This window comes from Lygodium microphyllum, chromosome 3, assembly GCF_053477565.2.
Source record: "Lygodium microphyllum isolate KBCC chromosome 3, Lygodium_microphyllum_v1.1.10, whole genome shotgun sequence".
NCBI classification, from domain to species: domain Eukaryota; kingdom Viridiplantae; phylum Streptophyta; class Polypodiopsida; order Schizaeales; family Lygodiaceae; genus Lygodium; species Lygodium microphyllum.
The window spans coordinates 183,190,281-183,215,527 of record NC_141137.1 but is presented as its reverse complement, the minus strand read 5'-3'; the positions used below and the strand labels follow the sequence as shown (position 1 = coordinate 183,215,527).

At 42.3% G+C, this 25,247-nt stretch overlaps 1 protein-coding gene across 3 annotated transcripts in view; it reads left to right on the top strand.

Annotated features, from left to right (window-relative positions):
- Window positions 1-25,247, top strand: part of LOC148039280 (Alkaline-phosphatase-like family protein) — a 182,263-nt gene that overhangs the window by 76,737 nt on the left and 80,279 nt on the right. For all 3 annotated transcript variants that reach the window (XR_015690400.1, XM_087675170.1, XM_087675171.1), the window contains exons 6-8: window positions 16,499-16,582; window positions 16,679-16,756; window positions 16,863-16,988. Coding sequence is in view for 2 of the 3 variants with exons in the window: in XM_087675170.1 (XP_087531296.1) it covers window positions 16,499-16,582; window positions 16,679-16,756; window positions 16,863-16,988 (288 nt within the window). In the remaining variant the exon portion in view is untranslated. The remainder of the gene's footprint in view (window positions 1-16,498; window positions 16,583-16,678; window positions 16,757-16,862; window positions 16,989-25,247) is intronic.

Below are 25,247 nucleotides of genomic sequence, written 5' to 3'. Positions count from 1 at the left end.
TAATTTAGACTCCATAAAACTGCTCCAAAAAGTAATCAAAAGCATTTCCAAAAATAAAAGCCTTTATTTTTTAATAGAAGGACAAATGCCCAAAACCCCATTATACAAGAACATGTTATGGGCATCCCACTTTATCACCTTGATTCATTCAGCGATCAGCCATATCCAGTTGCCACTGCCCACGCCCCAGCAGATGCTACCCCTTGCTGTTTCAACCTGTTGCCATCATCATCAAGTGGTCACCCTTCTTTTTGGAGGATATCACCTACTGCCCAGAGGTTTCCCTCTCCTGCTGGAGGCTGCCATCCTGCCTAGAGGTTGTGTTTTGCTGTCGCCCAGCCCAGTTGTCATTAGCTGGCCCTGTCTACATCAGCTTTACTATTATGTCTTGCAATTTGCAGCTTGTGTTTCATCATCAAGAGGCCTAACTACTATCATCATCATCATCCTCACATTTGTGGCCAATGGAGCTGCCATCTCAGCCAGCAGGCCTTGTGTTTTACTGCCTGGAGTGATCACCAACATCTTGCTTCCCAAAGAAGTCGAGGACTGTGTCTTGCTCTCTCCTTTGCCACCCACATCATCATCACTAGTTGACTGCTGTTGTTGCTGTGTTTTGGAATCCATCACAAGTAAGACACACTCCGATACTACTCTCAACTCACCTCTACCCTAGTCCTTGAGACATAAAGGTTCAAGGCCCCTCATTGTAGAATTCACATTCTCATACACTCATCTTCGCTGAGCATTCTACAGTTCGTGTTCATTGTGTTGTCCTACATTTTGCATTTCTTGGTGTTTGCCCTAGCATTTCTTTACACAAGAAACTCTTGCAAATCCTTAACTCCCTAAGATATGCATCCATATTGTCATCTTTTAGCGTCTTTTTTTAATAATGTTCTAAAGTATGCCACACATGCCTTGTTCCTAATTTGGTAAAGGGATGCAAGTGTATCCCAAGCACTCTTCACAGTTTTGCATATATGGACAAATCAACAACTGCATGTGCTTGAGCATCCCTACGATCCCAATTCAATTGCTCTACAGTGGGAGAAGTAGTTGCTACTACTGGATATGGATGTGAAGATGATGTAACGTCTAATGAGCCAAAAGAAAAAGATGCCTTATTACTGCCTGCTTTACCTCTTGCCTCCTCCTTGCCTTGCTGTACATCAATCCCCATAATAATTATTATGAAGCCCAATGGCCACCAGGATATTCTACATAATATACATCCACATGGAATAGTTGGTGCCATCCACCAAATCATTGCTGTTTTCCTCCAAGATCCCTATTGTGAACGCATTAGTGCCAATCCAAAAACCACAAGAAAAATCCCTACATTTGGGGCTGTTTAAGACAGTCAACAAGTGCAGGCTTGAGGTAGTCGACCGGTGTAGCAGCTAACATTGATTGCAGTTGACGAGTGACTAGCGTGGTCCAACAGGCGACAACAGGTCCAGCGTGGACCAGTGGGTGTGACAGGCGTGGACCAGTGGGCGTGACATCTGTAGGGAGCAGCGACCAGGCGCTAATGTGTCGGGTAGCAGTCACGAGGGCACCAAACACGCCACACCAGCGACCAGGCGCTAGCGCGTGGCGTCACGGGATGGCGGTTGGGCAGGCGCCGTGACATAGGCAGGTCACGCGACCCGCCCCATTGGTTAACGGGGTCACAATTTTTTTTTCCTTCAAAATTCTTCTTGAATTTTTCCTTGGCCTAACGGAGGGTTCGTGCGCGCAAGCACAAAAGGTCAGATTTGTGCAATTTTGGCCCAGAAATTTGGGGCTTCTTCAGACTGAGTACTGTTCATGCAAAATTGAGGCATCTGCGTCGGAATTGCAGACATTGTGCGCATTTGAATTGGGGATTTCGCCAAAATTGTTGAAATTTTGCTCATCTGAGTGAAATTTCTCAACATTGGACCCATAAAATTTGGAACTTTTCCCAAATTTGGGGAATGTGATGCAAGACAAGCAAATTTGTCTCAGAAATTGCAAGAATTTGTGAAATCTTGCCTTTGACATTTGGGGCTTTTAATGTACATGCGCAAATTGGGCTGAAATTTATCTAATTTCTTGACATTGATGCACATTGGACTCTGTGCAATTTGGGGCTTTTTCAGTTTGGGCAAATTTGTGCAGCATTTGGTCATTTTATGTACATGCAGGTTGAATTCCGCGCAATTTGGACATCAACACTTGGTAAAATTTGGGGTTTTTACCGAAATTGCTATATTTTGGCAAAATTGGCCTGTCCTATGCATGGCAGAGGAAATGCAAATGCGTGTTTGATGCTTTGAGCACAAAATTTTGGGGCTTTTGACCGTTCGTGTCAAATTTTATGCCTGTGGGTACATGTACAACAGAAATTGCAGCTGAAATTTTGGGATTTCTCATGTAATGTGATGCACATGCCCTTGAAACAGCTGTAATCAGTTGGATAATGCTGTAGGACTTGGTTTGGTGCTTCTGAAAACTTAATTACAGATCTGAAATCTGTACTTCTGCATGGTCATTTATTGCTGATTGGTACTTGTTTGTACCTTGGTCACTTGGGTGACAATTTGGGCCTGCATTTGCTGGTTTTTTGGTCACATTTGGGCTGAAATCATGACTGGCAGCAATGACAGCAATAATTTGATGCACATAAAGAAGCTTGAAGGTGCACATAATTTTGTAGTGTGGCAAAAACAGTGCTATAATATCTTGTTACAAAAGAAGCAGGCAAAGCCGATCAAAACCAAAGGGGCAAAGCCTGTGGACATGGATCAGGACGATTGGGATGAGTTGAATGAGCTTGCACGCTCAACCATAGAGCTATCGATTTTTGATGACTTGCTCTTCAACATTGAAGGTTTGGATTCTGCATATGCTATATGGATTAGACTGGAAGAACTGTATGCACAGAAGAGTGCTGCAAGCAAAGTGTATTGGCTGAAAAAGCTTATGGATTTGCGTATGAAAGAAGGTACAGCAATGTCTAACTTGAGTGAGTGTAACTCCATTTTCAGCCAGCTGGTTGCCTTGAAGTTCATGATTGATGAGGAATTTAAGGCTACTTTCTTGCTTTACACTCTACTAGAGAGTTGGGATACATTCAGGACTGCTATGAGCAATTCTAATGTGATCCTTTTGTATGCTCATGTAGAGAGTGCTCTACTTATGGAAGAGATGAATCGGCAGAACAATGCATCCAGTAAGTCTTCCAGTGCTTTGCATACTAGGGGCCGATCACAGCAAAAGGGCAAATATGATGGCAAGGGACGCAGTAAATCACGTGGCAAAGATGTTGAATGCCATTGTGGCAAGAAGGGCCACTTTAAATGTGACTGCTACAAATGGAAGAAAGAGAAAGGAAAAGGTAAGAAGACAGATGATAGCAAGGAAGAGAAGAAGGACAGTCAGCCTAAGAAGAGCAATGTAAAAATTGAAGAGGTGAATGTAGTCACTCATGACAGTGACAGTGGAAGTGACGTACTCTTTGTCTCTTCACACTTTGGTGCACATGCTTTACTTACAGATACAGATGATGACATGCATACTTGGATTCACGATTCAGGTGCTTCTTTTTATGTCACCTCTTATCGTGAGTGGTTCTCTGCCTATACAAGGGGTCGACATGGTGTTCTCCATCTTCGGGACAACTATGCATGTGAGATTGCAGGTATTGGCAGTGTGCAGTTACAGTTTTAGCATGGCTCTGTCTTTACACTTCAGCATGTACACCATGTACCTCAGCTCAAGAAGAGCTTGATTAGCACAGGACAGCTAGATGATGATGGTTTTTTTACCACCTTTGGTGATGGAAAATGGAAGATCTGTAAGGGATCTAGGGTTATTGCCAGAGGTTGCAAGAGTGATACTTTGTATCCACTTCAAGTATCTAGTGTGCGTGACCATGTTGTCGTGACCGAGCAGCCAAGCGTTTCTTTGTGGCATGGCCGGTTGGGACATATGAGTCAAACATGAATGAAAGTGTTTTCTCGTTTGGGTTACTTGCCTTGTTTTCGTTATGTTGATTTTGAGCATTGTGATCATTGCATTTATGGCAAGCATGCACATATGTCTCACAACAAGTCTCTTTCTTTGAAATCTTCTCCTCTAGAGTTAGTACATTCGGATGTATGTCAAATGCCAGGATTATCTTTAGGGGGAAAGAAATATTTTGTCACCTTTGTTGATGATGCTACATGGAAAGTATGGGTTTACCCTATTCGTAGCAAGGATGAAGAGCTTGGCAAGTTTAAAAAATTCTTGGCATTCGCTGAAAATCAGACAGATAAGACACTTAAGTGTCTTCGCTCTGACAATGGTGCGGAATATATGTCCAAGGCCTTTCAGGCATTTTGTGACAGCAAAGGGATAAAGAGGGAGTTCACTGCCCCTCGTAATCTGCTCCAAAATGGAGTTGCAGAGCGTATGAATCGGACCATACAGGATAAGGTCCGTACGATGTTGTCTCATGCTGCATTACCCCATGGTTTTTGGGCAGAGACTGTTATGACAGCCATTCACTTAATTAATTGGTCACCAAATAGGCCTTTGGGGGGGGGGGGGAGTTCCCCACGAAGCATGGTTAGGCAAGTCACCTTCATATGCTCATTTGAAAGTGTTTGGCTGCAAGGCTTTTGTGCACATTCGTAAAGAAAAACGCAGCAAACTTGAGCCAAAGTCCTGTAAATGCATTTTCCTAGGATATGGTGATGAGGGTGAAATGGGGTATAAATTGTGGGACACCGAGAAAAGAAAAGTATCACGCAGCAATGACGTTATCTTCCGGGAAGATCGCATGCACAAACAGCTCGAAAAGACTAAGGAGGTCCGTAGGGTTGTATTCCAGGAAGAAATACTTTTTGAACATCAAAATGTGCCCGCTGTACAGCAGCAAATACCTGCTGTAAATGAATCTGTAAATGCAGGAAATGATGTTGGAAATGATCAGCCAGCTATTGCCCATGAAAATGAGCCATTACATGTGCAGGAACAGCCAGAACAACAAGCTGTTAATACTGATTTGCGGGCTGAAATGCCAGGGGAGCATGTTGAAAATGGAAATTTGCAGGAATAGCCAACAAACAATGACCATTGGGTTAGGAAATCGTCTAGGGCTACTAGACAACCTGACAGGTTTGTTCATGGTGCAATTAATGTGGCTGATTATGTTATGTTGACAGACTGTGGTGAACTGTCTTACTTCAAGGAAGCAATGGACAGATAGGACAGCAAGAAATGGTATAAAGCCGTGCTGTCAGAGATGGAATCTCTTGAAAAAAATGGCACTTGGGACTTGGTGCAGTTGCCTAAAGGATAGAAAACCCTTCCATGCAAATGGATTTACAAGATGAAGGTCACTTTTGGTTCCTCACCAAAGTACAAAGCAAGATTGTTTGCAAAAGGGTACAAACAGGAGCATGGAATTGAGTTTGATGAGATTTTCTCTCTTGTAGTCAAGATGACTACATTGAGAACCATTTTGGGCTTGGTTGTAGTTGAGGATATGGAGCTCATACAGATGGATGTAAAGACTAGATTTTACATGGTGATTTACATGAAGACATATATATGTAGCAGCCTGAAGGGTTTGTTGAACAAGGGAAGGAAAAAATGGTATGTAAACTCAAAAGGAGTTTGTATGGGCTGAAACAAGCACCAAGAGAATGGTATCATAAATTTGATACATTCATGCAGTCCCAAGGCTTTCATAGAAGTCAAGTTGATCACTGCTTGTACACCAAGAAGGCAGCAGATGGCAGCTTGATTATCTTGGTTTTGTATGTTGATGACATGCTGATTGCTGGCAAGGATACTTCTGCCTTGGACTCACTGAAGCAAAGTCTTCATGGCAGCTTTGACATGAAGGATCTTGGTGGTGCAAATCACATTCTTGGCGGTGCAAATCACATTCTTGGCATGCTAATACTTAGAGAAAGATCGAAAGGCTTACTCTATCTATCTCAACAGGAGTATAGAAAGATCGAAAGGCTTACTCTATCTATCTCAACAGGAGTATATCTTCAAAGTTTAGCAGCGTTTCAATATGGAGGGAGGGAAAACAATTGGGGTTCCATTGCCTCCATATGTGAAACTTAGTGCAGAGGACAACCCTACATCTGATGATGAGAAGGTTGAAATGGCCAAGATAGGAGCAGTCTCTTGGATCTCTAGGCTACAAAAGTGTGTTGCATTATCTACTACAAAGGCAGAGTATGTGGCTGCCACTGAGGGATACAGGGAGACTTTATGGCTTTCACGTCTGGTGGGAGAGCTTGGCATCACAGAGTTACCTATTTTCCATTGTGATAGTCAGAGTGCTATCATGCTAGCACGGAATCCTGTCTTTCATGCAAAGACAAAGCACATACAAGTGAAGTACCACTTCATTAGAGATGTACTTGACAACAAGAGCATTGAGCTTGTCAAAGTGCCTACAGATGATAATCTTGCAGACCTTCTCACCAAGGGTCTTCTAGCAGAGCAGTTTGCTCATTGCCGACAGATGATGGGAGTTGGATAGATATATTTATTTCAGCTTTGTACATACCTAGACTTAGCTGATTCTTTTCTCCTATTAAGGCACATTGCCCTTAGGTGGGAGGTTGTTGGGAATAAAGGGCCATCGTGCCTTTTATATGTGCACAGGTGTGAACACACCCTTAGCACATTGTACTTTCATATATATATCTATCTAAAACCTAAAGTGGTATACTCGTCATTGTACCAAAAACGTGCTCACACTCAACACTGCTTGCTCTTGCTCTCTCTCTCTCTCTCTCTCTCTCTCTCTCTTTGTCTCTCACTTTGCATACGACAGTTTGCCTTGATCTCCGTGCCTAATCGATTTCTACAGGCAGCTTGTCTATTTATAGATGTTGAAGGGTGCCCCAAAAATTAGGGTTTTTGGGGATTTCCTAAACTCTCTCGAGCAGCTCACCAAATTTGTGGAGAAGGAGAAAGTGCTAGGAGTGGAGATAGAAGATCCAACACCTAGTGTGCTATGAGCAGAAGTGGAGTGGAATCCTAGGTTTTGGAATGAAGATGTGAGGAGATTAAAATGTGGAGAAGATAGTGGTGGGATGGGAGGGAGTTGAAAAGTGTGGTTTACTTGCTCAAATGAAACAGATGGTACTGATATACTTGATGAAGGGTGTTTGCTTTGAGAGCCTCCTCTATTAAAGTCAACACACTGAAAATCATTTGGATCTTGCATAACAGAAGAAGAAACAGGAGAGGGTTTTAGTCCATTTGACTCAGAAGGGCTATATAAACTTGACATAAGGCCTGGTTGAGATGAATGAGATGAATCCCCAAAGGTGCCGAATGTCGTGGTCCCTCAAAGATTAGAGAGATGGCTAGTCTCACCAATTGGTCTAGATAAAGTAGTAGCACTCGGTGGTAGTGTGTCAATTGAACTGTGCGTGATGTGCAAGTACTCCTCAAACTCTTCCTCTGTAAGATGGTCAAAATGTGAAGAAGAAGATGGTAAAGGTGAAGGTGTGTCTATCTCCTCCTTGAAGTCATAGTGCCTTCTCAGAGCCTCCAATGATGGAGAAGCCTGATAGGGCGTCATAAGATCCCCAGAACAAGGTGCTTGAGATATTATGAGTCAAAATGGAGTTGCGTGAGGATCTCGTACAAAGACTAGCCTCCACAATCATCATAGGCTACTGTTTAGAAGAGTACCGCCTTTGATACCATGTGAAGATATAGTAGGGTTTTTACTAAGGAAACATAGCATGTACAACCAAGATTGAAACACAAAGACTTAGACAGTGACAAGCAAAACTCAAACCCTAAACGCAAAACACAAAACTCAAAACTCAAACACAAAGACAAACACAGAGAGAAGAAACTCTGAAGTGAATGAATTCTGTAAATGAATGTAAGAGTGTATAGAATGCTCGAGGTTGGAGCAATGGAGTATCGGAGAATGATATCCATTTGAGACAGATCCCAAGTGCTGTGACGACTAGCTGGAGTGATGGAAGGTGAGGAAAACACCAAAGGCTGATCACTAGAGAGTTAGGAGACTGAGGCGAATGTAGGGATGATGCGTGAGGAGGATGGTGACACCACAAAGCTGCAAATGCAGCAACAGAGAAGCCCCCAGGAGGGTGGAGAAGCATGCCAGCTGCTGGCAGGTGATGGGAGGTGCCAATCATTGATAGTAGAATGTCGCCTAATGAAGGAAGGGCTGCCACCAAACGACAAGGACGATGGAGTCCAAATGCAAGCAGTAGGAGGGGTTGGCGATGACAAGGATGTTGAACACAACTAGAGGGAGGTGTGGTAGCCATTGCAAAGGTCGCGAACCACTGCTTGGATGAAAGCTATTGGTTGAAATTTGCACAAGAGATGTGAGAACTTGCACAAAAGGGATGAGGTTGAATGGTGGGCAACTTGTCTATTTATAGATGTTGAAGGGTGCCTCAACAATTAGGGTTTTGGGGGACTATTGAAACTTCCTTAATCACTACATCACGGAGTGTATCACGACCTACCAACAAAGAGGAGGCCGATACTCCCCTCATTGCTTTACCTCTGATGAAGTCTTTGGAATATCCACCGGTGCTGTCTCAATAGGTGCATCCAATGGTGAAGCAATCTCCTCTTGGACTGATGGTGAAGCCTCAAGAGGCATAGGTTTCAAAGGCATTGGCTCAAGTGCCCAACTGTCACCTAGATCTCCAAGTACAAGATGATGAATACCTATTTTTTTGAAGTAGGCTCAAATTTATCCCTTTCTTCTTTGGGATGTGAACTTAGGCATCACACCCGACCACCTTGAAATAAAACACATACAATTTTTAGATCAAAGTAAACCTAGGTGTCATACCAACCATGGTGATGTAGGTGACCGATTAACGATGTGGACAACAATGGCCATTTCTTTAGCCCATAGACATTGTGGTGTCTACCTCGATGCTCCATCATAGTTTGCGCCATCTTGATCACACTGCAATTTTTCCACTCCAAAATGCCATTCTCCTGAGGTGTGTTCATTTTGGCAAACTCTTGGTGAATGCCAAGATCCATACAAAATTTGGCTAGCTTGTTGAAGACCAACTTCCCTCCTTTGTCGGTGTTGGAAAATGACAGCCAACTGTGGAGGAGAGAAAAGACAGGCAATGAGAGTGTACTTGCTGAATTGAAAGAATGAGAATGAAAGGTACAAGATAGGTCTAAGATAGACCTAGCTCTAACTCAACTAGAGTTAACTGACTCTTAACTCTAAGAGTGGTGACACAACTTATAACTTTAGTTGTGTTCATACTAAGAACTGAAAAAGAACTAAAGACTAAAACATTGGGCACTTCCCATAGAATGGGCAAATTCTAATACCCCCTTGCAGTGCCAATGTGGTAAAGTATAGGAATGATCAATCATCAAAGGGTAGCAAGTTTAAGGACTTGCGAAAAGCCTTAAACTTCTCACGAGGTAGTGCCTTGGTGAAAATGTCTGCAACATTTTCTTGTGTAGGAACATACATCAAGTTGATCTCTCTTGCATAGCAGAAAGAAACAATGTCTACTAGTAGATTATCTAGTGTCTGCATCACTAGCCCAATCTGAATCATAGTAAGCTTGTAATTGCAAGTCTCCCCTTGGGAAATAATTATGCATGTGATATAGTACCTTGCAAGTATCTGAAGATCCGCTTAACAGCTTATCAATGTATAGTCCGTGGGCTATGCATATACCTGCTCACCTGAGATATTGCATACTATACTGCATACTGAATGTTAGGGCGTGTGTTGCAAAGATAAATAAGACAGCCAATAGCCTGGCTGTAAATTGTAACAGTAGACATCTCTTCACCATCATGCATAGACAGCTTTAAGCTTGGCTCCATAGGAGTGCGCATAGGTTTGCAATCTTGCATATTAAACCTATGCAACAACTTATCCACATACTGTGACTGTGACATGATGATACCATGCTGATTTTGGGTGAATTGAATCCCCAATTAGTAGTGTAGACAGCCCACATTTGACATAGCAAATGCATGTTTCAATTCAGCCTTGAAATCTACAATTATTGCTTTTGAAGGTCCAGTAAGCAGCATGTCATCAACATAAAGAATGATACTCAACAAGTTTCCCCCTTCATTCTTAATGTATAGAGTGGGAGCAGTTGGACTATTTTTGAACCCTTTGTTGGCCAAATATGCATTAATTTTAGAGTACCATGCATGAGGAGCCTGTTTGAGACCATAAGGAGCTTTGTTTAGCTTGCATACCATGTGCTCTTTCCCCTTAACCACAAACCTTGGAGGTTGTGACACATAAACATCCTCATGTAAATTCCCATTCGAGAATGGTGTTTTAATGTCCAACTGATGTACCATCCAACCATAATTTGTAGCCATAGCAATTACACATCTCACCGTACTCATACGGGATGTAGGAGCAAAAGTCTCTTCATAATCTATGCCCTTCTTTTGTGCATAGCCTTTTGCTACCAACCGTGCTTTGTACATGTTAATGGTACCATCAGCCTTGCATTTGAGTTTACAAACCCATTTTGTGCCAATGGCCTTCTTGCCAAGTAATCGATCCACAAGATCCCATGTAGAGTTAGTGGCAATAGAGTCTAACTCATCCTGCATGGCCTACATCCAATGTACATCTTGTTGAGCTTCGTCCAAGGAAGTAGGCTCATCATCATTCAATATCGAGCTCATAAATACATGCTTATCACAACCATCTACTTCTATAAAATCAGCCAAATGGGCTCCCCTTGCATCACGTGCTGCATGTTTAGCAACCCTTCTAGTGCGTTGAGCTAAAGGGGCATTCAGTAAATATGCATTTTACAGCCTTGTTATTAAGCTTACCACGAAGCTATTTCGGAACATGTGCATAGGCTATGCAACCAAACACCCGAAAGTAGTCAACCTTGGGTTTCTTGCCATGCCAAACTTTAAACGGGGTGATTGCCTTTAGTGCCTTAGTGGGTGCACGATTCAATACATGGTTTGCACACAATTTATGAGGCAGCTCCTTGCTTTTGAGCATACAACGAATTATCTCCATAAGAGTGCGATTCTTCCTTTCCACAACACCATTCTGGTGAGGAGTCATTCTAACAGTGGCTTGATGCGTAATGTCATGATCAAGCAAATATGTCTCAAAAGCACGAGACATATACTCTCCTCTCTATCCGTGCGAAGTGTGTGCACTTTCAAGCTAGTTTCAGCCTCAAGCTTTGCAACAAGATGCTCAAAATGCATGAAAACATTAGATTTTATTTTCAGCTCATATACCCATGTATACCGAGAGTAGTCATCAATAAATGTAACAAAGTAAAGATGACCTCCAAGTGCACGTGTCCTCATGGGACCATAAACATTAGAGTGAATAAGCTGCAATTTCCGGATAGCACGCACTGCACCATCCTTTTTGAAGGCAAATTTGTGCATCTTGTCTAAAATACATCCCTCGCATGCATGAGAAGGTGAAGCCTCCATTGGTGGCGATGCATCTACCATATGATACCTTTGAAGGGTCATCAAACTTCCAAAACTCATATGTCCATAGTAGGCATGCCATAGCTCCGCATTCTGCATAGCGAGCGATTAGAGTAGTGAGTGCCAGAGCATCATGAGATTATGCATCATAGGTATCCAACAAAAACAAACCCTTATTTAGGGTCCTAGACAGCCTGAGTGCATAATCCATCTCCCTGTCGTTAACAATGCATTTGTCATCCTCAAAGATGACTTGAAAGCCATGCTTGTCAAAAGCAAAGATAGACAACAAGTTCTTTGTAATACCAGGCACAAACAAGACATCTAGAAGCATGAAGTTAGAACCATGTGCAGCAGTAATAGTGACTTTCCCAATGCCACAAACATCATAATTGCTGCTATTTGCACATGTGATACGCTTCCGAGTAGGGGCTGAATGCAAAGAGAAAAACAAACACTTCCTAGAAGTGATATGCTTTGAAGCTCCACTGTCAAAATACCATGTTTGTTGCGTTTCAGCAGCATTAAATGCTGAATCAGCCATTGAAGAATCATATTTGCAAGTCAGAAATCCGTAGTTCTTCTCCACAAAGTTGGTTGACGCATCACCGTTAGTAAATTTGCTAACTGATGTCTCTTGGACAACCAAACTGGAGTTCTTTTTCTTCTCTTTGGTTAATCTCTTACGGCATTCATCAATATAATGATTTGGCTTCTTGCAATAATGACATTTTCCCTTCTTTTTATACTTTTCTATGTCTTGGACAGCCTTATTTGCCAGCATCAACCTTTCGCTGATTTTTTGCATTTTGCTCGACTTTTCCTTTGTCTTTAAAGTTCGAAAGCATAGCCACATCTCCTGAATGCAATGAAACGTTATTCCAAGTTTGTTCCTCTTGCAACAAAAGACCTTCCAACTCTACATGTAAGGGGCTTGTAGCCCCCCCAAAGACAACATCAAAGAGATGTGGAAACTGAGATACGACTCTGGGAGAGAGTTCAATGTGATGTTTACCAATTCAGCCTTTTGAATGATTTCATCCACATTGAGTAGCTGCTCATGCAAATCTTGTATGTGAGTAAGGTGATCTGTCATTCTATCACCCTCATCCATGTTCACATTGGCCAAGAGATAAGATATTCTAGCCTCATTACATGTTGCAAACATACGCTCATGTTTATCCCATGCCGATTTTGAGGTCTTACAAGACTAGATGTGTGGAATGAATGATTTTTTCTCACTGACAAGGCAATCAAAGAAAGTGCTTGCGCATCTTCTGAGTCCCATCTCCTATGATCCTTGGTAGGAGGGGGAGGAGGGGTAGCAGCACTAGCAACATGTCCTCTAGCGTTACACTGAGGTATTTGAGGTGCAAGACCTCTTGGTTGTTGCAAATCACCTGTAACATAGTCCCATAAGTCCTTCGCTACAAGAAGGCAAGAAGGTTGTGGACCATAAAACTCCACAATGGGTAGTTTGATCCATTAAGTTTGTCCTCCTGAGTGAGGACACCAAAGATGTTGCTCTGATCAATAGTCCCTTGACGTGCCATGCTGTCAGTAATGGACAAAATCTTGCATTGAATATTGAAGTATAGATTGCACTCCTTAGAGTACCAAAAATCCCCTCGGGATTATGCAATAAGTACCAAGTTGTCAACACAAATGCCAAAGTGTGCCCGATTTGACCCAAATCATCACTTAGCCAAGAAATAACAGCAACGCACTGCTGTACCACACCTACCTTGTAATGCGTGCCCTCAAAAGTACAAATTATTGCAACTTAATATCGATTCTTACCAAAATTTATTGAATTTCTCTAGTATTTTCTGCTCAATTTGATTGTAACAATAATTAAATGTTGTTGTACCACTTGTTTGCTGCCTTGGAATGCGTGTTGGGCAAAAGTCCCAAATTACTTTCTAAAATTTCAAAGAAATTGAAGAAATTTGTACCTTACAGCTTGAATTTTTGCAGTAATGTCACTTATTGGAGCCTCTAGGACAATAAACCCCGAATTTCTTACACAAATGTGGATGAGATTGTGCAATATTGGCATTTCCATTGAAGATTCACAGATGGGATTGCAAATCGGGCAAAAGTCCCAAAATTTTTGGTCGGAATGTCAAGGAAATTGTAAAATTTGTTCGAATTGGTTGTCAATTTGAACTTGGGGAGCAAAAATTGACAAAAACCCCAAATTTTGGGTAACACGAGCTGAGATTCAAAAAGAGATGGCCAAAATAAATGGGAAATTGCAGAAATTTCGAAAAAACCCCAAATCTTACAATTAGGGTTTCTGTACTTTTTTGGGTTTGCAAAAAATCGAAGGTAGGGCTGAGAATACGGCAGGCAAAGGTGAGAAAATAAGGGGCAGAGCTGAAAACAGCAGTAGCTCCTCCAAAACAGTAGCTCCTCGGATTGCGTGCGGGCTGCGTATGGGACTGCACGTAGGACTGTGGGTAGGGCTGCACGCAGGTTGGAAACAACAATAACTTGTCCTTCTCTTTCTTGGGCTGAGAGCTAGTTGACAGCAATAGGACCTTAAGCGGGCGGCATCGGCTAATGGTGGCTGAATTGAATCAGTGCATAGAACCTGCTTTGATACCAAATGTTGGAAAATGATAGCCAACTATGGAGGAGAGAAAATAGAGACAATGAGAGTGTGTTGAAGCAAACTAGTAGAGTGTACTTGCCGAATTGAAAGAATGAGAATGAAAGGTACAAGATAGGTCTAAGATAGACCTAGCTCTAACTCAACTAGAGTTAATTGACTCCAACTCTAGCTCTAACTCTAAGAGTGGTGACACAACTTATAACTTTAGTTCTATTCACACTAAGAACTGAAAAAGAACTAAAGACTGACATTGGGCATTGCGCATAGAATTGATAAATTCTAATAGTCAGATCATGGGGACTTGAGTTTCTTACTAGACCTATTCTCCTCAAAGATGAACCAATCCTAAAAGTGTGAGAATGCTTCAGACTTAAACTCCAAGAAGTACGCCCATGTTATCTTGCTATAATCATCAACAATTAGCTTAAAATATAAACTCCCCTCAAGGGACTTTGTCCTCATCGGTCCACATAAGTTCATGTTGAAATAAGCTCCAAGCTCATTTGCCCTCTGTGAAGCCTTGCTAGGAATTGCATCTCTATGCCTCTTGCCAGGAACTCAAGACACACATGGCGGCTGGCTCACCCTAATCTTAGGCAATCCACGAACAAGCTGATCATGAGCTGCCTTTCTATGGTACTCCTAGTTGAGGTGGCCAAACTGAGCATGCTATAGCTTGGTTTGTGTTTGAGAAGAAAGAAGAAGAGAAGTAAAGGCTGATGAAGTGTGCATCTTGTAGATTCCATTGTCCTCATGACTTACACAAAGGACTTGTCTCGAATCTTCATCAAGAACTCAGAAAGAGTCCTTATCAAACTCAACCATACGACTAAGGGCACTAATCTTGCTCATAGAAAGAAGATGATAACCTAAACCCATCACATGGAGAACCTCTGATGTGTGAGCATTATCATGCCCATTCGGAATTAGTTGCATATCACCTTTGCCTTTGATAGGGACTGAACAGTTTTCACCAATGAGAATTTTCCCGTGCATCGGACGCATATGGGAAATACTATATGTAGGAGGAGTCGTGTGGCGGGAAGCACCATTGTCCACAATCCAGTCATGAGGGTGTGGGGCCGTCATCCCTGCATCATTGTATCTCTGCCTGCAAATCTGAAGTGAGAATGATGGGGGCAGGCCATAAATAGGCTGAAGAAAAGCAATAAAACATGCAGGTTGGCCAGCCAAAACTTGCTAACTGGAGCAAAAAATCAATAATGAAGTATCAAAATGGAGCCAAAATGTTACTTGCATGCCAAGTGGCACTGCCCGACTACTGTGCATCACTTGCCCGACTGCCCAGAATTGCTGTGGACAGCTAGTGATTGCATGAAACTGTCCGATCTGATCCAAAAATGCATGAATCTGCCCTAGGGTGATTGTACTCTGCCTGTGCCTGTCCAGGGACTTAGGATTGCATTGAGGCTAACTTTCTTTCTCTCTTTTTCTCTCTTTCAAAACTTGGAAATTAAGAAGCTTTAATTTTGGGTATGAAACTTTGTATTCTAAGTTCTAACATCTAAGCACCTGGGCTCTAAGTGCACGCCTCTCTTCCCTCCCTCCCCCTTTTGCCCTCCCACCCTTGATGACGTGGCATTTCTATTTCCCTCTCCTCCAGACTTGCTGTTTCTGTTTCTGTTTCAGTTTTTGTATATGTTTGCATTTCTGTTTCCCCGTTTCCCTCAACTATGTTCAGAGTGGCTCTCTCCTATGGTCTTCATCCCCAAGCACAAAACCAACAAGTTATTTTCTACCCCTTGACAAGGCCACAATCAAAAATGGCTTTCCCGTCTCCTTTATTGACAGGCCTGGTCTTGGAAGGTCTTGGAAGATCTTGCAGGTCATGCCTTGTATTGCTTCATGGATGGTTTCAGTGAGTACAACTAGATCTCTATCAATTCTGAAAATAGGCCAAAGACAGCCTTTGCTTGCACTAGTAGCTTTCCCTATTCTAGAAAGTTGGCTGTGTCTTTGCTTTTACAGATCTTTTGTTGGAAGAAGGTCAATGATGTTGGATCCCTGAAAAGGAAAAACAGTTTGCGAATATGCTTTTTCATAACTAGTGCAAGTAAAATTCTTGCAAAAAAAGAAGCATGCATGAGAAGGCCATGGGAGAAGTTTGGAGAGCATTATGTCGGTTGCATTCAACATGGGACAGTAGTCTATACTCACAGTATTAGTAGCAGCAGTTCGACCAGCAATATATGCAGCATTGAGAAGCATTTCCCTGCATTGTACTGGTCATAAGAGCACTACTTATCCATCTTCAATGTGCAGCATATCAGGGCATCATTTGTTTTAGGGATGCTCGGAACTGGCTATTATGATCTGTATGACTATGTTTCTTATGCTGTCAAGCTCTATTTACAAATTTATTTAACTAGTCATTTGGATGTGCTTGAACAGGTAGATAATGGTGTGGTTGATAACCTATTTCCTGCTTTATATGAGGACAATTGGGACATTCTTATTGGACACTTCTTAGGAGTGGTACGTTCATGAACATCACTTGGTTCTGTTCATATTTGTTTGGGTGTGCTGAATACAACTGGCACAGGATGTGCTGATACTAGTTAAAATGACTAGGATCATGTGGGCCATATTTTTGGAGTGGAGTCCCCTCACATGGTTGAAAAGTTGGAGCAGTATAATAAAATAGTAGAGGTACTTTTATTGTGTTCCCGAGCACTCACAACTCTCAACTTTGTTATGGGATGCTGTTCTGTTTTTAATGTTTGTAGGGAAAATCTAACAGTTAAATCTATTTCAGCATGTTGTGTCAATTCTTCAGAATGAGTCATTTCCAGGGGGACTCCATGAAGATACACTGTTGTTGGTAATGGGTGATCATGGCCAAACGTTGAATGGAGATCATGGTGGGGGAACATCAGAAGAGGTTAGCTACTTTTTAAACTCTCTTGGTTTTCCTTCTAATATTGGTTTCTTATTGAATAAAAATTTCTGTGTTGACACACCATTGCAAAACATGATTGCCAATTTCTTGTGTTCAAGCGTGTTATTGCAGTTTGTCTGACATGTTTACGGAATGGTTCTTCTGCCCATCCATCTGAGTTTTGAAAATTTATCTTCTTCTATGAGTGTTTGAGGGGGAAAAAGATCAGGCCTTTACCGCCTTTGCTCCACCTATACACAACCAACCAACCTTCAATGAGAGAAAGAAATACAAAAGGTAAAAAGAAAATGGAAGGGAGACCCTCTTTATAGTTAACAATTTGAGAGAAAAGTGAATTTGAGCAAATTCTTCTTCTAAAGGCTAATGAAGTTTGAACTTTGCGAGGAGCTGGAAAGCGGTGGAAAAGTTCTGTTAGGGTTTTGGCACAAATGTCATGAAAGGCTTTGCACTTCATTGGACACTAGATACGGTACATGAGGCAAATGCATCCCATGTATTCATGCACCATGGCTGGCTTGTTTGGTGAATGTGTGGAAGTACGGTTTTCTTACAAGAGCATGTAGTTCTCATATTCTTGTCCATATAAGCTACTTTGCAAGGGTGGAGCAAGAGTAACATGAGTGATGTATCAGGGACTTTGGATTGTACATTCTCTACACCAATGAGAAGGTGGAGGCTTGTCAATGCTTGAGGCAAAGTTCTAAAACCTTTTGATTGCTAACATGTGACCAAAATTCTATTATCCAATGTAATTACCGTATTTTGGTAGTAACATGTGGGAACACACTTAGGACTACCAAGGCACTTTTTCTCACTACAACGCTTTTCCCCCCTAGCCTTGTATATATACCTATTCACTCTACCACATACTTGGTCTTCTAAATCTTCTACATTGTTATCTCTCAATGTACCATGTGTTTTGTGCTCTTAGGCTTCTTCTTCTTCAAGCCTTGTGTGTGCATTTTTGCAACCCTAAATCCAAAGAATTGGTGTTAGATTGGGTTTGATGTCTTGGCTAGAGTTGTCAACACTGTTTGCTTTATGTCCTTCGATTGGGATGAAATTTTACAAGCATTCGTAGGTCGACAAATATTGTGGGATAGTGCGCAGAGCTAGGCATTGTTAGATTTTTTATTAAGGTTCATTTCAAGCCACGTTTGCATTATTGCGAGTATTGCATAGGCTATTTTGTCCTTTTGTGCAAAATTTTCAACAATGGTTATTTTTGAAGGTAAGGGTTTTTTAGTCTACTTTGTGTTGAGCTATATAGCATAGATTGGTTTTGTGTAAATTTTCTTCTATACAGACGGCTTTTGCATCAAGTGTAGTCAATGACCATGGCTAGCCCAAAAACAATGATGTATTGGGCATGTTGGCTATTGAGAACAAGTTGGATGGAACCAACCATCTATTGTAGGTTTATATAATGGGTCATGTATTGGTTGCAAAAGGGCTTTGAAACATTGTGCAGGGAATTGAAGTATGTGCTCTTGTGGTTGTAGAAGCTGCAAGTGCAGCAGGAACAAGTACTATTGAGGGTGCTACAGGTTTTAGTTGTGCTCTAGTTAATACTAGAGCACAAATTTGCTAGGATGACAAAGATGCAGTGGCTCATGCCTTGATTACAATATCTGTTAAGCGTACCATAATCCCATATATTTGTTCATGCAAGAGAGTTAGAGGCTTGCGATACACTTGTACATTTGTATGAAGGAAGAAATGGGGCCCATGTTGCTTACTTGTGTAACCAATAGAGAGTGAATACTTGGATGGGGATGACTTTGTGGATAGTTTTTTACCAGATAGTTCGCTTGTGTAGATTGCATAGTTGTCAGGTGCGAAAAGTACGGTACTAAATGGTACCTTAAGATTTTATAAGGTACGGTACGATATTAGTACGAAAAAAAAATTAACTTCATTATTTTGAACTATAGATGATAGAACAGATGTTTAAAGTCTAAATAGCAATGCTATTGGAGTAAATAAGATGAATACTTGAGGGTAACACGCCAAAACCTCTATGGCATATGCCGCATGTGGAACATGCGCTACAACTTACAAGTACATACATAGGAGTGGATACATCATATATGAATGATCATACAAATAAGAGGCATGTATGCTTGAGAGAGAGAGAGAGCGAGAGAGAGAGAGAGAGAGAGAGAGAGAGAGAGATGAAATGACATGGGATGCTTTATTAACATCTACAAGAGGCCAAAATGACCTGTGAGACCAACAGTTACTAAACAAACCACCAAAGGTTTTGGTAAAAGATTTATGAATTTTGTTATGGTTTTGTTTGGCATTGCTAATGCTAAAGTAGCTACCGATGGTACATTCACTAATTCGTGTACTCTCAGAAGGTACATTAGGCCAAGCTATCCTCTAGCCTAGCTTTATTAGCAATGTGTACTAATGCTTTGGGTTGGGTGGTGCAAAATGGGTTGTAAACAAAGGTAAAATCAATAGGATTAAGCTACTTGATGATTCTCAAATGGTGCTGAATTTATTTATTGATGACACTAACATATTGTGAAAAATGATGGGACATCAATTAGAAACGTTTGGAACTGCTTGAATACCTTATGTATGGCCTTTGGCTCTAGGATAAATCATAACAAAACATATATGAGGAGTCCAATCAAGCTTCCACCCCCTTTCTTGGTTGATCGATCAAGGCCACAAAATCACCACCACCACCACCACAACAACAACAGTCAACAACTCAAACCACCACCACCAACAACAACCACGCAGAAAAAAAAAAGGAAAAAAAAAGTGCTTGTTTTTTTGTACGAATTCGTACGGTACGGTACGGTACGAACCGTATAGTACAAACCAGTTGGTACTACGTACGAGTGCAACTATGGTAGATTGTTCTCGATGGTCTTTCTGATTCTTCTCAGAGTTTTGCCTCTACTCCACATTTGATGACGAAAGGCATCCCAATGCTTTGTCATTTGATGAGTTGATTTTCGTTTTGTTGCAAGAACAATCTTGTTAAAATAGGTCCATTATGTGTATTATGGATCAAGCTTTTGTGGCTAGGAAGAAAAGTTAAGGAAAAGCTACCTAATCTACTAGTAGTAAGTAGAAAATTGGAAGTACTGTTTAGACAAAGTAATACCTTCCTAAATTTGTTACGAAAGAGGTGAAGAAGAAAGAGGCTAGTATGGCTCTTGCAGATTCCTCTCCTTGCAATTCAGAATCTATAAATGATGTGCAATATAAAGTGTGGGCATTTAATGCGCAATGTACTGATGACCCTTTTTTACATGATTCTTGTATGTATGTTGTGAATTTTGATGTGTGGTACTTTGACCCTAAATCCAACATTGTGGAGGGATTGTGTTTGTCCAAATAGGTATCATCAAAGCGATTGACAACAACAACTCACTCTTAAAGAAACCAGTTGGCCCTTGCGTGAAGATGCCCTGATGTTATGACATTATCAAAGGCAAAGGTTTGCAACCTTAGAAGAGTACTTAAACGTGGTAATTGCCTTCAACAATGTGAGATGCGCAAGCAAACAGCTTTAGCTGGCCTCATTGCAGCTGTCTTGAAGGAGTATTGCCTTTGTAGGTGAACACAAGATGGCAGCTTCTCTCTGTAGATATCTCAAATATGTATGCTGGTACAAGTAACCTTTGTCAATTACAATTGGAAGAACAACTAATGCATATCAATTTTGAAGGGACTAACGTACTCGCCCAAGTTCAAAAACTTATAAAGCTAGTGGATTAGCTCAAAAAGTTTGAAAAGACCATCACTTATGAAGATTGTTTTATGTAGGTCATGCAAAATCTGTCAGTGCTATTTATATATCATAGATGCTAGGGTCTTTATTAGGCTTTCTATTGGGTATCTTTATAGGCAGTTTGGCAGCCCATTTAGGGTCAGCTCATTTGTATCGGGCCTCATCCTAGGGCCTATATATACTGCACTACTCCATTCTTATAGTATTGGTTCGCATCCACTTAGAGGGAGGGAGACTGGAGGTATTGCTGGTCACTGCACATGCCATTCACTTATGTGGTTTGTATGGTACATGTCTTGAATTGTGCTAGGGATTCGATTGCCTATTTATTTATTGTTTGAGTTCTTGAGTTCTCTCTTTCACTGCTCAGTCTTCTCAATGTTCAATAGTTGTGTTTCCTTTGCTTTGTTGCTCATCTCACATGGTATCAGACAACCAGCATTGCTAGTTTTGGTGATTTGTGCTACTATTATTGCTTTCAGGTCTCAAAGTGTTACTTTTCGCTGCACTCAGGCCTACTGCATATTTGGCAACCTATTCCTCAAGTGGGTGACCTGATTTGCTATTACCTGCTCTTCTGCTACCTTCTTTTTGCAGATGGATCTCTCCATACCCACTCCCTAGGATCCCACTAAAGTCTTTGTAGCGGCATCCTCCTTTATGCCCAATCCTGGATGAAGAAATGGATGCCTTGGAAGCAAATGCTACATGGGAGTTGATACCTTTGCCTAAAGGTAAGAATGCAATTGGCTGTAAGTGGGTTTATAAGGTGAAGCACAATACAGATGGTTCTGTGAACAGATACAAGGCAAGATTAGTAGTCAAGGGGTATGCACAAACATATGGCATTGACTATGAAGAAACATTCAGTCCGGTTGCAAGGATGGCAACCGTAAGAGCAGTCATTGCTATGGCTGCATCAAAGGGATGGTCTTTACATCAGATGGATGTAAAGAATGCCTTCTTGCATGGTGATTTGCAAGAAGAGGTCTATATGGAGCAGCCACCAGGTTATGTGCACGCTGTTCATCCTGAGTTTGTTTGCAGGTTGAAGAAAGCCTTGTATGGCTTGAAGCAAGCACCTAGAGCATGGTCTGACAAGATAGGACAAGTTTGAGGGTCTAGGTCTAGGTACTAAGTCCTATCACAATGAGCCACAACTCTAATCCTTTGTCGAGAGCATCTTGTGAACTCTAACTGATCCAGATATCCATCTGAGAGGGGGTGTTAGTGGTGTGTCCATTTCATGGGTGTTAGGCCCTTTATTAGCATTTCAATTGGGTGACTCATTTAGGGCTAGCTCATTCATCTCACCTCTTGTCCTAGGACCTATGTATACTCCAATCCTCCATTCTTGTAGTATCGGATCACATCCACTTGGAGAGAGCGAGACTGGAGGTATTGCTGGTCATCAAACGTGCCATTTGCTTGTGTGGTTTATACAGCACATCTCTTGTATCGTGTCATGGATTTCACTGGCCGCTCATTCTTTCATGATTCATTCCTCTCATTGTGCAGCAGTTGTGACTCTTCCACTTCTATTGTTCATTCTGATAAAATCTTCCAAAATCCTCAAACAAATTTGAGAACCACGTTCATCTCCAAGAAAATATACTTGACTTTACCAAGTTCATCATCATGTTGCAAAAGAAGATTGAGGATCTTTGGTGATTCCTCCTTGCATTTTTCTGCTTGTCTGGCCTGCTCCTCAATTGGGCGGCATGTTTTAAAGCTGAAACCTATCTCGTGCCACCTTTCTACACCCATCTGGCCCTGCCCCTCTTGCATGTTTTGCTGTGTGGAGGTGTCCTCACCACCTTAAGAGCTCTATGGGCTGCTGGTTATTGCTGCAGCTGATGTACAATTCTGTGTTTTCATGTCTCTCACCTAATCTGCATTTTTTGTGCTTTAGAGAGGGTCTATTGTGTTGTTTTAGTGTATCTCACTCAACTCCTCTGACCGTCGTCCCTATCTCATTGGCACATGTGTGTTTTGAATTGTGAATTGTAAATTGTGAACTGTTGAACCTTGTGTTTTGTTTCTGGATCTTGATCACTTAGCTGCTCTAGGCATCTCTCTATTTTCCTCGTTTGTATCTTCAATTCTCTGTATGGTACCCCCATCTACTAACAAAGAAGCTTCAAGGTCCTGATTATAACACTTGGAGTGCTGTTATGGAAGCTTGGGGGTTTGTCCAATCTCCAAGAAAATATGCCCGACTTTACCAAGCTCACCATCATCTTGCAAAAGAAGATTGAGGATCTCTTGGGACTCCTAGTGTTTTCTAGCCTGTTTGGCTTGCTCCTCAATTGGGTGGCTTGTTTTAACTTTAAAGCTGAAACCTGGCTGCCGCCAGCTTTCTACACCTATTTGGCACTGTCCCTCTTGCATTTTTTGCTGTGTGGGAGGTTGTTTCCCCACCTGAGATCTCTTTGAGCTGCTGTTTATTGCTGTGGCTGATGTAAAATTCTGCGTTTTCATCTCTCCTTATGTCGATCAGTCCACCAGCTCCTTGACGCCTGGCCTCCAGCTCCCGCATGTCGACTGGCGGCATGTTGACCGGCCCAATACCAGCTCCTTGACACCTCCTACGTGTCAACTGGCCCACTGGCTCCCCAACGCCTGGGCCCACCAACTCCCCGACACCTGGGCTCACCAGCTCCTTGATGCTTCCGCCTCTAGCTCCCGTGCGTCGATCGGCCCACCAACTTGCATCGACTCACCCACCAACTCCCATCCAGCTGGCACCGACCGCCCACCATCTCACTAGTTCCCGTCGAGCTGCCCAGGCCCAAAACAACAAGACGGAGTTCGCCCCCAAAATGGAGAAGGTCCAAATAGAGCAGATGATTACCAATGCCATCAACAAAGTCAAGGAGTATGACAACGGATTGAGCATAGTGAACAGACAGCTGAACGATAAGATTAAAAAGTTGGAATTGAAAATGGGGAGATTCAATCACTTAGGCAGCTAACTGACTGACATTCAGCTCAGCCCCATGCTAGAGGAAGGAGAAATTCAACCTAGCATGACTGAGGAGCTCACCTGCATCAAAGAGGAAGTACAACAACTCCAAAAAAAGGAGGAGGAGATGACGAAGGAGGCTGTTTCTTGGGCAGAGATGCTCAAGAAAACCCAACAGCAAGTAGAGGAGGCGGAGCAATGGATTCAAATTACAAAGAAGGGGAAACACCTAGCACATGCACCTACAACAACCATAATCACTTACACATTGGAGGAGGAACAAAAAAGGAAAATGAGAGCACTCCATGTTCGGGTGATGGGGCTGAAGATGCATGAAAAAGTGGATGAGGACACCAAGGTGCTATACGCGTTAATGAATATTAAGAGAGACACGCATGTCTCCGCTTGGAGAGTGGGCAAGAAAAGCATAGAAGTGGAGAGCTCAAAAGAGCATGCACTCATTCTCCGCTTCCCCACCATGGAGGCTAGGAGAGACTTCCTAGCTCAACGTCGTACATTGAAGGGGACCGGTGTGTTTTTGGGTGACGATCTCACACCAACCCAACTAGCCCACATGAGAGAGTGCATGCCAAAAATTAAGGGAGAGTGGTAGTGATGGAAAGGTGCCACAAATGATGGTGTGAGACCTATGGGACCAGCCTTGTAGTGGTAGTTTGGAACTGTAATGGAGCCCTCTGATTGGATGTGGGAGCTTTTGAGGAGACATTCAGAGGGAGAGATATACTGTTCTACTCAGAGACACATCAGGGACCACATACTACACTTTCACGGGTGACAGGCTACAGGTGGGAGTTAGCTTGCAGGAAGGAGACATGCATAGACCACAGTAATCACGGGTCGGGAGGTGTGGCAGTGTTATTCAGGAAGGAGCTACAACAGATGATCTAGGTAGTCCGCAGTGATGAGCAGGCTAGATATATATGGGTGAGAGTGCGGGGTGAGGAATGCACTTTGTATGTTGCCATATGCTATTTCCCCCCTATGACATCCCGATATGCCCCACCCAAGGGGCAATCACCATATGTGGCTTTGGATGAGGATATTTGGGAGTTCTCGAAGGAGGGAGAGGTTATCTTACTAGGAGACTTTAATGCTAGGACAGCCTCCCATTAGGTGTCTTTCTTTGATGCATCTGAGGAGATGCTACAAGAGCAGGATGTGTCAGAGCTATAGCTGGAGAGGACATCTCAGGATATGGGGGAAGTCATTGGGCACAGCACATAGGTTGGCCATTCTCAATGGCCTGGCTAGATACCCCCTATTCGGCGCCTTCACATGTTATCCTCATCGACACGGTGCTAGCACAATAGACTATGTTTTTACTAGTTGATGTTGATATCTCACATCTAGGACCTCTCAGTATCCCCACGCCTTTTCCGAGTTGCAGTGGATCATGCCTACCTATCATTCACCATCGACCTCCAATTCACTGACACACAGACCTATCATGCAGCTCACTGACACCCGAGATACCTCTTTTCCAGAGAGATAGAGGATA